The 12,801-nt window shown below is 40.7% G+C and overlaps 1 protein-coding gene across 1 annotated transcript in view; it reads left to right on the forward strand.

Annotated features, from left to right (window-relative positions):
- Positions 1–12,801, forward strand: part of LZTR1 (leucine zipper like post translational regulator 1) — a 38,152-nt gene that overhangs the window by 3,279 nt on the left and 22,072 nt on the right. The window contains exons 3-12 of the mRNA XM_077335158.1: positions 601–657; positions 1,202–1,281; positions 3,047–3,155; positions 5,234–5,317; positions 6,772–6,829; positions 8,301–8,440; positions 9,041–9,242; positions 9,837–9,947; positions 11,329–11,421; positions 12,548–12,643. Coding sequence (XP_077191273.1) covers positions 601–657; positions 1,202–1,281; positions 3,047–3,155; positions 5,234–5,317; positions 6,772–6,829; positions 8,301–8,440; positions 9,041–9,242; positions 9,837–9,947; positions 11,329–11,421; positions 12,548–12,643 — 1,030 coding nt within the window. The remainder of the gene's footprint in view (positions 1–600; positions 658–1,201; positions 1,282–3,046; positions 3,156–5,233; positions 5,318–6,771; positions 6,830–8,300; positions 8,441–9,040; positions 9,243–9,836; positions 9,948–11,328; positions 11,422–12,547; positions 12,644–12,801) is intronic.

Raw genomic sequence — 12,801 nt, forward strand, 5'->3', positions numbered from 1 at the left:
ATTACATTAATAACATCTAGATTTCCAAGTGGTATCATGGGAGTAGCTGTTGTTAGTGCTCTAATAAGAAACATTTAAAACCCCAAGAAATGGGATCCATAAACAAAATAACTGTCTTTTGCACCCATTCCTGTGAGACTCAGATGCTGAAGGAGTATGTGCTGGGAGAAAATGATGTTAATAAATCATCAGACCTGCATGATAGACTTGAAGGCTACATTTTTAAGTTCAATCTGTACAGAGAGATGAATATATTTGTTCACTAATACTGACAAACATGTGGCCAATTAGTCAATAATAATAATAATACTGTTTCAATTAAGTTAAGTGAGTGCTCAGTCTTGGAACAATTCAATGCAGTAATAGTGTATAAAATATGTTTATTAAGACATGCACATATCTTATGCAACTACTCTAGTCAGTGTGAATTAAGGTTTTAACTGTCTTTCACTTTAGTTTCAAAACATTTCCTGTTATTCTTTGCCACTTGTCTTTGTCAAAGGCAAAAAAGATATACTGTGCCTATAAAAAAACCTTTTTAATCAATCAGTATTTATGTTGTAGCTTACAACAACATGCCTTCTTTCCGTTCTCCTGCAGAAAAACGATGTTGAATGACTTGTTGAGATTTGATGTGAAGGACTGTTCTTGGTGCAGGTAAAACAGTATTTCTGGTACCTATGTAATATGTGTTCAGTTGAGATTTGTAGGTGAAAAAGAATACCAGTGTTTTAACCCCTCTGTCTCTCTTTGTTTAAACATTGGCACACAGGCCAATGGAAAGCATTTCCTTCTGCTAAGCTCCAGATCTAGGAGAACCCATTACTTTCCTTTTTGGCAGAAAGTTGAGAGTGAGGTTTTCTCACTGGCCTGATTGTCCTGACTGCCATCAGAGTCTTCTTCACTGAGCAGCCATTCTGCAGGAGGGAGAAACAGGGAAGCCCTTTCTGCTGGCCTGCTATTTGTATCACACATTTTCTTGTTGGTTCCTTTGATTTGTTTTTAGTAATGCTGATGCATGTTGCATATCTAATCCAGCAACACATGCAAAATATTCAAGATGTCTGTAGATTGTATATGCCTCAAATAGTGCATAACAACTCCTCAGTCAAGTAGAGCAGGACCAATTGAATAGTGAAAAACTTTACCAAAATATCAGTATTTGTCTCCATACAAATAAATTATTATAACTATTACACAGGGCTTTTACCACAGGGACCCCTCCAGCACCAAGGTATCATCATTCAGCAGTGGTCTATGGAAGCAGCATGTTTGTCTTTGGTAAGTCATCAGAAAGGTACCTCATTTTAAAAGAATATCTTCAGTGTACTACTGGACTTTGTGAGAGTCCCCATCAAACATAACCCAAACAGTAAATTTGTCACCTTCAGCATCAGAAAGGTTCCAGTTGGAGAACAATAAAATTACAAATATCAATAATTTTGTTGTTGTTGTTGTTGTTGCTCCTCCTTCTGATGGCGAAGTTGATGGGTTTATGTTTGTCGGTGGGGCAGAAAGACATTGAAAAGGAGTTGGTTTTTATATCCTGCTTTTCATAACCTGAAGGAGTCTCATAGGGGCTTATAATTGCCTGCCCTTCCTCGCCCCACAACAGACACCCTGCAAGGTAGGTGGGGCTGAGAGAGTTCTGACAGGACTGTTCTGTCAGGGCTGTGACCCGGCTTGCAAGATTACACTACACTACTACACCCGGCTGACTCATCTGTTCCACTATATATTTCTGGTAAGGCCTTGGAGGAGGAGCGTGTCTCATGGCTTAAGTACCACTCAGCACTTAACACCCACTCAGGGCGGCTGTCGCACCTTTGAGTGGCTCCTCCTCCAACCGGCTTGTCTAGCGGCCAGCCAGTTGCCTTAATTCTCCACCCCTGACCACCCCCTCTTCCCTCCACTTCCCTCTGAGGCTTGGAGGCTGCAGATTCCTGCTGTGTGAGAGCGGCCCCTGCCAGTGAGTTCCACAACAGCTGCCTGCAGCCTTTCCATGTCCTGGGGGGAGGCACTCCACAGAGTTCTTCCACTCCCCCCATCTAATCTAGTGCCCGTTGTATTCCTGAATGCAATGGGCTTGGCTCCTAGTAGACAACATAAGTTTTTTTTTTGGGGGGGGGGGGGCTCCCCAGATTCAGAAAACATAACTTAGTATTTAAAAACAAAATATTTCATCTCTTTCCCCCACAACATACCATATGTCCTCATGAATCATGAGTCATGATGACTGTGCCTACTTTAAAAAACTTAGGACACTCACTTGAGCATCGCTTAAAGGTGTGGGGGCTGGTGAGAAAGAGAGATGGAAAAATTGGGCAGCTCATATCTTTGTAGTATTACAGCATGCTCAGAAGAAATTCTGAATCAGGGCAAATCTGATGTGGAGTGAGTATGCTCAGTGCTTTTAGAAAGCTGAGTGATGGAGTCAGTTGAGAGGAGAGACTCAGAGGGATATGGAGAAAGTGGCCTGCGCTGTATTCCATGGTAGGGATTTCGTAATTGTTTAGGAATTCCAGGACTTCTTGCAGATCTCCAGCTTGTTTGCTACTATAGGGAATAATGTTCAAGGCCCTGTGTCAATTCAGTTTTGGGTACCAAAGAACCGCTTTCAGGAAAATGTATGATTTGTCTAGGAAGTCTTAAGTAAGATTGCATCTTTCCCACTCATTATTGTTTTGAGCACTCATGGTATTCAGAGCTGGACTATCTCCACAGTTGGCAGCTCCCAGCCCTCAGCTTGATCAAGCCATGGCTGACTTGGGTGGCCAGAAAAGAAGCTGTGCTTAGATTTTTGTCCAGTGGCTGCTGCCATGTTGGGGTTGCAGAAGGCTTATTTAGGTGAGCTTCTCCCTGAAAATATTGAAAGTGGAGCTGCATTATGGCTGCAGCATGAGGTACCAGTCAGAGAGTTTGGTCAGTGGCTCCCCTGTGTCATTTGATTGGGGGGGGGGCTATCAACAATTGATAGAAGAACTTCTCTTTCCCTCTGAATTCTGTCAAATGCCCCATGTGTTGCTGTACTTTTGTTGTTACCCAGGTGGCTACACTGGAGACATTTATTCAAATTCCAATTTGAAGAATAAAAATGATCTTTTTGAATATAAACTTGCAACTGGTCAGTGGACTGAGTGGAAGATTGAAGGAAGGTAAGAGTGTCAGTCTTTTTTAAACAACAGAGATGGATTCACACAGCATTCATTATCCTGGTAGTAACAGGGGATATGATTGTTCAGACTTTTTGCCATAGCCTGCGCTCAGATTCTGAACCAATAGCTATCAAATATTGATGCTGATGCTTTCTCCATGCAGTGGCTTGATGAGGGTTGACTGTGCTCCAGAAAGTAAAAAATGTTGAGTTGTTAAAGGCAGAAAATTGGTATGATTGGAAGGCAACCAGGATATATATACAGCCCACAAGGACTAGCAGGAGGTGTCTCATTTCCCTCTCCTCTTCCATTTTCTCTTTCAGGAAAGCCGCATAGCTTCTCTGCTTTTCCTGCTTCCCTCTCTTTTCCAGGGTTGCCAACCTGGAGGTCTCTTGAGATCAGTTAGGGTTGCCAGCTCCAAATTAGGAAATTCCTAGAGACTTGAGCGTTTGGGAAGCTGAGGTTTGGTGAAGGAAGTGACCTCATCAAGCTATATTGTCACAAAGTCCTACTTCCAAAGCAGCCATTTTCTCCAGGAGAACCGATTTATGTCATCAAAAGTAGTTTAATTCTGGGTGATTTCCAGCCTCTACCTGGAGATTGGCAACCCTAGTTGACCATGGAGGAAATGGCTGATTTGTATCTGCTTCCCATCTTCAGCTATATCTATTTATTTCATTTTCACCTTTCTCCGGAGTGGAAACAGTAGCTTACATTATTCTACTCTTCTCCTTTTCATCTGCACAACAAACCTGTGAGGTAGATAAGGCTGCAAGTATGTAAACTGGTCCAAGATCACCCAGTGAGCTTCCACAGCAAGATGGAGATTCAAATCTGGGTCTTCCAAACCCTACTCTGAGGCTCTAACTGCTACACCATAAGATGGTTGCTGTTGAACAGTGGCAATCCACCAGGCCTGCTTGAATGATGCAAGTCAGGTAGTATCACATCACCCAACTGGATTTAAGTTGCCAAAGATTTGGCCAACTTTGGTATTAGCATATAGACAAATGGGGACACTCAAGAAACTTGCAGGGAGGGTACTTCCCTTTCCTCATCTTTGCTCCCTTCCTTTCCTCCCTTCTCAAATAATCTTCCACCCCCTTTCCCCCCTTCTCTGAAAATCTTACCCATCTCTCATTCTCTGACAATCTCCCCCTTACCCTTCTCTGCCAATAGTTCCTCCCATCTCTCTTTCTCCCCTCCCAGCCTTACCTTGACTTCTTCAACTGCTGACTGACTAGAAAGGATGTTCATTTTACAACATAGCTGAGCTGGCGACCATAGAGGGGTGCAAGTGGGTGAGGAAGCTTATGCTCATCACTGTCTCTGTCGCTGCTGGGTTTGTACAGCTGCCATTTAAAAACTTTCTCCCAGATTCTAATGTGTCAGACTTCAGGGAAAAGCAGCACAGGAGCTAGGTAGGAGAGGGAAGCAAAGTGTCTCTCCCCCACCCCCATACCTGTGCTCGTTTTTCCTGATGGATTAGAAGCTGGCAGCTGAGCCAGCAGCTACAGGGATAGGAATGAGGTCCCCTCCTCTCCTGCCTGCACCCTTCTTTCCTTGCTGCCTGCCACTTCTTCCTCCCCCCAGTTCACAGGCTCCCAGGCACCCATCCATTTCCTGTCCCTTCATAATAGCAGAAGCAGAGCCCCTAGCAGCTGGTAGGGCCTGGTGTATGGTGATAGATGCTTTGGCAAGGGCATCTCCAGGGAAGTGATCCATGCATGCGCAGAACATTTTTCTATTTAAGTATTTTTTTTTAATGTTAAGGTTTTTCTGCAAACCTGGATTTCCCTCCCAGGTTTAGTGAAAAATGTCCTTTCTCCCAGTGTGGGCTCAGTCCACAGAATTAGGTATCCACAGATCTGCCCACACTTGGGAAATAGATGTGGAATTAATTTATTAAAGATAAACAGATACTGATCTGTTTATAGCTGGATGGAAGAATTCCTGATAATTGCCTGTGAACTGTCTTGAGTCTCATGATGGATGGAAGGTTGGATATAAATATAATAAGTGGGTAAAGAAATGTGCATCATCAGATGAGATGATTGGTAGGTCTTTTGTTGTTTCAGACTACCAGTTGCCCGGTCAGCTCATGGTGCAACGGTGTATAGTGATAAACTGTGGATCTTTGCAGGATATGATGGGAATGCACGGTAGGTAGTTTTTCTTGTGGTTGTTATCCTAATTGCTTTGCTGTTGTCAAAATTTCAGTTTTGATAAATAATTTTTTTAAGACAGGAAAACATAAATTGTTGTAATACTTCCATTCACCCAATACATCTTGTGTTGAGTCCTGTAAGTAGAATTTTTTGTTGGCAATGCAGATTACAGTTTTCCCAGTCATCTTAGTCATTTTTTAAACTGTAATATCAGGCCATGATGACATTTAGAAACTCAAGAATGACTTAATCTGAAATGTTTATCATTTATTAAATAGTTGAAATGGATGAGGGGAAACACAAAATTGATCTCAATGTAAAAGAGTTTCCCCACAGATGTTATTTTCCATCATGCATTGAAGGAGCAGCTCTAACAAGTTTTAGGACACAAATCTTGGCTGCTAATTTTGCTCTGTTGTTCTGGTGGTTTAAATACAAGAAATTGTAATGTGGACCCGATCAGATAGTTAAGTCAGTTTAATCTTGTAAACACAAGATGTGGAGCTGACATTGGAAGAGCTGTTTTCAAGCAGCTCAGTTTTGAACCTGTATTCCAGCTCTCAGATTCTAGTGGCCTTGCACTTCTATCTTATCGGGGGGCAGGGGAAGTTCTGGGGGAGGGGGCAGACAGGGATTCTTTCTGTTTTGTCTGCAACTTAGTTTGTCCCTATGGAAAGCATAAATGAGTGGGTTTTGTCACCTGCTTCCTTGGAGAAGGGTGTGGGCTACTGTTTTCTGTGGAGAAGTTTTAGAGGCACTTCTCATTGACAAGAGACAGAAATTGAATAAAGCAATAGATTGCTGCTGTCAAAAATTATGAACGTATTTTGTGAATACTTATTGTCAGACAAGATACAGGTTAGAGAAAAATACATAAGAACTTACCGCAGTTCCATTAGTTTGCATGGCAATCTCTTTTGCATAGCTTGCTTGGTGCATTTGTGATATGATGTATTTGGAAACTCATGGAGGGGAAGCAGTGGGAGGCAGCATTATCTGAAGAAGAAAAGGTGTTTTGTGTCTCCCAGTTTTCACTGTCCAAAAGAGTCTCAAAGCAGCTTATAATCGCCTGCCCTACAACAGGCACCCTGTGAGGTAGGTGAGGCTGGCAGTGTTCTAAGAGAACTGTGACTGGCCCAAGGTCACCCAGCTGGCTGCCTGTGGAGGAATCAAATACAGTTCTCTAGATTAGAGGCCACTGCTCTCAACCACTATAGTAAACTGGCTCTTGGGATGGGGAAGTGACAGACAGGAAAAGAATTAGGTATTTTCCTTACTGTTCCTTGTGTACTATTGTATGCAGATTTGTGTAATCACAAATTCATTCAGTTACCAGTGGGAAGAAATCTTCTTGCATATATTACAGGATCGTAGTGTGGTTCCTAGTTAGCTCTTGAATATTAGAAAAATCCAAAATGTTCTTAATGAGTTGCCCTTTTTTATTATAGGTTAAATGACATGTGGACTATTAGTTTACAAGATAGAGAGTTAACTTCCTGGGAAGAGGTAAGAATAGGCTGATTATTCTTGTTAAAATGCAGCTTTTCTATAGTATGTATTGATACTTGATCAAGGTTATATGTTCAAACAAAATTCCATTCTTGCAGTGATTATCTAGTTTTGCTTGATGAAGTAAGTGATATTGAGGTAGTCCCCCCAACAAAAATTACAGAGAAGCTTCTTAGCCGTGAAATATATTATCAGGACCCAAATTCCTTGCTTGCTCACTTAGACTCAAGTCAGAGCTTAGCAGTGTTTTCTTTTCCAGAAAGGTGAAAGCATATTATTTTTAGTATGTACATTTATCCCACGCTTATCTCTCATACATAGACTGCAGGGTTTTTAAAATTGTTTTGGAAAACTGAAAGAAACTATTAGATTACTGGTAGGAGTGAGACAAAAGAAATGTGTATGAACACAGGAATTGGTGCATTTTTCTAGCAACTGAACTGCAGTAGAAACCACTGTCTGTCTTCGGTGGCCTAGATGCAACTAATCTCCCAAAACCTCATATTTTTAATATTTTATTATGTAAACCGCTGCAAGACCTGTTGGGGAGCAGCGGTATATAAATCTCAAAATAAATTAAATAAATAAATATCTACCTTTCAACCTCAGTGCATTGGGAAAATGACTCAGTGGAAAAACATGGGAGTCAACTTTTTTTTAAAGCCTTCCCCAGTATGTCCTCAGGCATTGCTACAGATTCCTGATAAAGTCCTCAATATTTTCTTTAAATGGTAAAACAGACTTACACTGAGGCTGGCTACTGTTCAAATTTTAATGCTCATTTAAGATTTGAGTCTCAGGCTCCACAAAAGTTTGTCTTGTCTGACTGGTGAAACCATAGTATGGTCTCCACTGACACCTTCCCACTACTAAGGCTTTTGCAATTAGTCAGAATTTGGGACAATCAGAAGGGCTTCTATTGACTTTAAAGTTCAGCTGAGTGACATGATAAATCTTTCCTCCTAGACCCTGATTAAAGAAAGGGGAGGAAGGATGTCCCTCATGATACTCAGCAGTGCTTTGCCCTAAAAGGCTGACTTCCTCCTCCTTCCCATCCCCCCCCCCCAGACTCTTTCCTCCCTTCCACCCTGAGCAGTGTGGAGGTGGCCCAATCTCTTCCTGCAATGGCCTGTGCTGCCCCAGCTGGCCGCCTGCCGATTTGTCCCACAGCTGCCTCAGCCTCCTCTAGCTTGCTTCCTGGGGCAGGACTATGGATGTCATGTCCATAGTCAAGTCCATTTCAGGGAACACGCTAGAAGATGTGTTCCAGATCAAGTTATTTGTAGGTGAGAATTTGGGTCCATTCCTAGTTGAGTTTTGTTAAGTGTGTGGTCTTCACATGCGTTTGGACAATATGGAGAGAATGCAATGGATTTCAAATTTGAGATTGAAAATCAAAATTATTTACTCATCTGCAAGTGCGCGTCTAAGTGAAATTTTTGTAATTTTTATTATTGCTGCTTTTCAGATTAAACAGAGTGGGGAGATTCCACCTTCATGCTGTAATTTTCCTGTAGCTGTTTGCAAAGAGAGGATGTTCGTCTTTTCTGGCCAGAGCGGCGCAAAGATCACCAATAATCTCTTTCAGTTTGAATTCAAGGAAAAAATGTGCGTGCCAAAAATAACTAAGCCAAACAATATTGTTGCTAAAATAAAGAAAACACTAGTGCCAAAATAGTTTGAAATAATGTAGTTTTCATGAAGTAGCCAGATACAGTGTTTAAGTTCAGTGGATAAAACGCTGAAAATTCTAATAAATGTGAAAAGTGGGGAGGGGGAAGACAGGTACAACAGTAAGTATTAGTATTTTTGCTGTTTGGCATATACTGCAGCTGCTTGCATATATATCACATACACATCTACTACCATCAGCAGACTAGATCAGAAAAGGTCTTACAATTGTTTCCCATACATTGCAATATCAATTTACATTGTTTGAAAAATGTGTTGAATCAATGCAGCCAATATAGATGGGGCATAAAATATTATATGACAAAAATGATAGGCTTAAGTTTTTTAAAAAAATTAAGTACTTTATATGCCCAAATGATTGAGATGATAAATAAAACTGTTCTTGTAACATATGTATATAAGGAGTATTTATATGGTTATATTCTGGTTTTGTACTTTTGTATCAGTTGACTTACTGAAAACTTGTTTGTACTGCTACTCATTTTCTGTTTTACTACTACTCATTTTCTGCGTTAGTTGGACCAGAATTCCTACTGAGCACCTTCTACGGGGCTCACCTCCTCCTCCACAGCGGAGATATGGTCACACAATGGTCGCCTTTGATCGCCACCTTTATGTGTTCGGTGGGGCTGCAGACAACACATTGCCTAATGAACTTCACTGCTACGATGTGGACTCTCAGACCTGGGAAGTTATCCACCCTAGTCCCGATAGTGAGGTAGGGTGCTCACTTTGAGTAATTCTTTATTTCCTTTCCCATGTCACTTATCTGATATGCATGAGTGCAAAACAGCCAGTTCCATGCATTTGTACATAGATGAAGGAACATGAGTGGATAGTGCTTCATATTACCAATAATGTAACTGATTACTTCTTCATTCAGTAGTCAGAACAAACAAGTGAATTGCATCTTGAGTGGGAGTAACTCTGAGACTCAAAAAGTTGTTTAATATCCTTGGGCAAAGAAAGAGAGGATAACCAGATTCTCCTTTACCTTTGATAGACATGCTCAAGAGAGTATTTGTAAGGACTACCCTTGTTTACATTTGGGTCACCTGTTGTTTTTTCCTCCACCGTTTTCCTTTTAAAATTATTACCTGAAGTTATGCGTCGTACAATTCTGCACTTGGGGAAAATGATTCTTTCTGTCATTTTCCTGTTGCTGAGTACTAGAGGGTTTTTTAGTCAAGGCAAAGTTTTCTGCGACAGTGTTAATGGTCAGTATAGGAGGAAAGAACAGAATGCAACATACTTTCCAGTAAACTTTATTTGATACATGCAGACTTCATTTTAGTCTCCTTTTGATTTCTAGTTGCCAATTGGAAGGCTCTTCCATGCTGCAGCTGTCATCTGTGATGCGATGTACATCTTTGGTGGGACAGTGGACAATAACATTAGAAGTGGAGAAATGTATAGATTTCAGGTAACAAGCTAAATGTGTTGATATCGTTAGACTAATTGTATATTTACATGTTTTTATTTACTTATTCATTTAAAATATTTATGCCCTACCCCATCTCCTCTGAGTGAAAGCAGCTAGCCAAGCAGTAAATGCTGCAAGGGCTCAGGCACCCTAAACATTCAGCAACCAATTAAAAGCCAATTCATACAGTTAAAAACTGCTAAGTAATATGACAAAACTTTGTTGCTAAAACTTGAACCGTTGCCCCCTTTTAAGTTCTGCCATGTGCTAAATTATGACGAAAAGGGTTAATCAAATTAAGTTCAGAAATTCCAGGAATATTTTGAACACTATTTTCAAGAATTTTTTGGAAGCATTGTCCTGAGTTTGTGAAGATTGTGTTATGAATGTGTCATATTCTACTTCCTGTGGAAAGCCTCACAGAAGAAAGCTATAGAACTTGGCTTGTAAGGCTGGAATGAGCTTGTCCTACATGATTGTACCTTCCACAGGTGACAAAGATACCCACATCAATACACACTGCCTGTTCTTATGTGTAATAGTAACTTTGTGTTCGTTTCTGGTATACCTAACTGACTCAACATCATTAGCAGTGCATCTAACCTACTATCTAAACATGTGGCATCTCATCACAGAACCCTGAGTGGAATGGAAGTACTTTTTCTTTTGCTTAGATAGCAGGGGACTGATTGACAATTACCAGAAGTGTTGTTGAACAGAAGTGTTCTAAGGCAGCTAGGTGTGTCAAGCTGTTTCCATAATGTGCCTTTGCTCAGTTTCATCTGTTGTTACTGCAGTGGCGTTAACTTCAGTTTTGTGGGCAAGGAAGATTACCAGCATTATATGTATACACAAACATTTAATCTCCTGTAGAGTTGTTCCACTCAGTTGTGTTTCAAGCATACCATCCAGATCTCTACTGTTATGAACCAGTGTGGCTGTTCACAACTTTTTTCCATGTATGAATTGGTGATGGTGGAAAGGGCTGACAAGTCACAGCTGATGTATAGCCACCCCATAGGGTTTTCAAGGCAAGAGATATTCAGAGGTGGTTTGCCATTGCTTTCCTCCACATCCAAGGTATTCTTTGGAGGTCTCCCACCCAAATATTAGCCAGGGATGACCCTGCTTAACTTCCAAGTTCTGACGAGATGGGGCTAGCCTAGGCTATCCAGGTCAGGACATGTATGAATTAGGCCTGAATATTTCACACCACTCCAGCAAATGCTATACTTCAGTCTTTCTATACCTGGTGGCCATATAGTGGAACAACCCCATAACAAAGAATAGTGCTTTCACTATCTGGCAGTACAGAGTTATAGTTGACTGCATCATACCTTTTTCTGTCCCATACTACAACAGTCTTAATTTTTGGTTTCAGTTTTCCTGTTATCCAAAATGCACTTTACATGATGACTATGGAAGATTGTGGGAAAACAGACAGTTCAGTGATATGGAGTTTATTCTTGGTGAGGTGGGTAGCTCAAATTAAAATACCAAACAGAAGTTGTCTTGTTCCCTGCCAAAAATACATGGTTCTGTTATTCTGAACCTCCTTTAAAAAAAAATCTCTTGATGTCTGTTTTTTTTAGATTATGTGGGTGGCAGCCCATGAGAGTACTTTGTGGTTCCTCAGTCATCCCAGAGATAATTATTTGAAGCCCTCTCATTTACCTTGAAGTTGACAAATATGTCGTTTTCCATTCCAGAGCTGTTTCTGAGTGATGTCATGTTCACATATTTTACTACAGCTGCTTGTTCATTTCAATTTCAATTGACTTCAGTTCAATTTTTGTATTGTTTCTATATTGTTATTTTATTGGTTTTATTTTATACAGTAAACTGCATTGCAGCCTGTGGGACAGAAAGGTGGAAAACAGATACATACCTCAACAGTTATTTAGTTCAAACTACCTACTTGTCCTGTTTAATTTGATGGGAAGGCTGAGGAATAGAAGTTCCAAACTGACTTTTTGTTTTTTGTTGATATAATTTAAGCAATTAATAATAATGCCAGTCATTGAGTGCATTTTTTGCAGTTTTCTGGTTTAGCCTTTTAAAATTATAACCTAAAACATCATTTTTGTCATAGTATGATGTCCTGAATTCTTCATCTCAGTAGATATTGAGGGTGGCATTGATAAAGAGATCTATTGCCTCTCCCCTCCAAAAGTTGGAAGTAGAACTCCAAAGGGCACCAGTCTTTACTAGAGGGTGAAATCCAGAAGGTGGCGCTGGTAGACTGCTTCATCCTATGGCCTCTTCACCTGTTGGGTTCTGCAAAATTCAGTCTCCTCTGCTATGTTTATCATCTTTGTAAAATCGTAGGATGAGGATGTCCTGGGATCTGGACTACAGTGTCATCAATAAGTAGATGATTCCGAGTTCTTCCCCCCCCCCTCCTTTAGGATATCTTGGGGACACAGTTGAGACAATGAACCTTCCAAAATATATACATGTGGTTAAAGTTTTCATTTCATCACAGTCACCTACTCTGCTGGGGTTTTAAAAGATTGGTTGTTAAAATCCTTTGCTGGATGAAACCCAAGGAATGTCTAATGAACTTGCTTTCTAATGAAATGTGCTCTGTATCTCTGCAGAAGGAAGAAAGGGTAAAAGGGCATATAGCCATTGTCACTGCTCGCTGTAAGTGGCTCAGGAAGAAAATTACACAGGCAAGAGAGAGGTTGAAACAGGTAGGGTTTGTGGAAACAGCTTTTAGGCCAGTTTACCTTTGTGGAATAATTAGTAGTGATCATCATTGTTGCCTACATGCACATTGAAGAACAGCCTGAAGACTGAAGCTGGAAATGATCTGAAGCTGGAAATGATCTACTGAAGACTGAAGCTGGAA

Source organism: Paroedura picta, chromosome 4 (genome assembly GCF_049243985.1).
Source record: "Paroedura picta isolate Pp20150507F chromosome 4, Ppicta_v3.0, whole genome shotgun sequence".
Lineage (NCBI taxonomy): Eukaryota > Metazoa > Chordata > Lepidosauria > Squamata > Gekkonidae > Paroedura > Paroedura picta.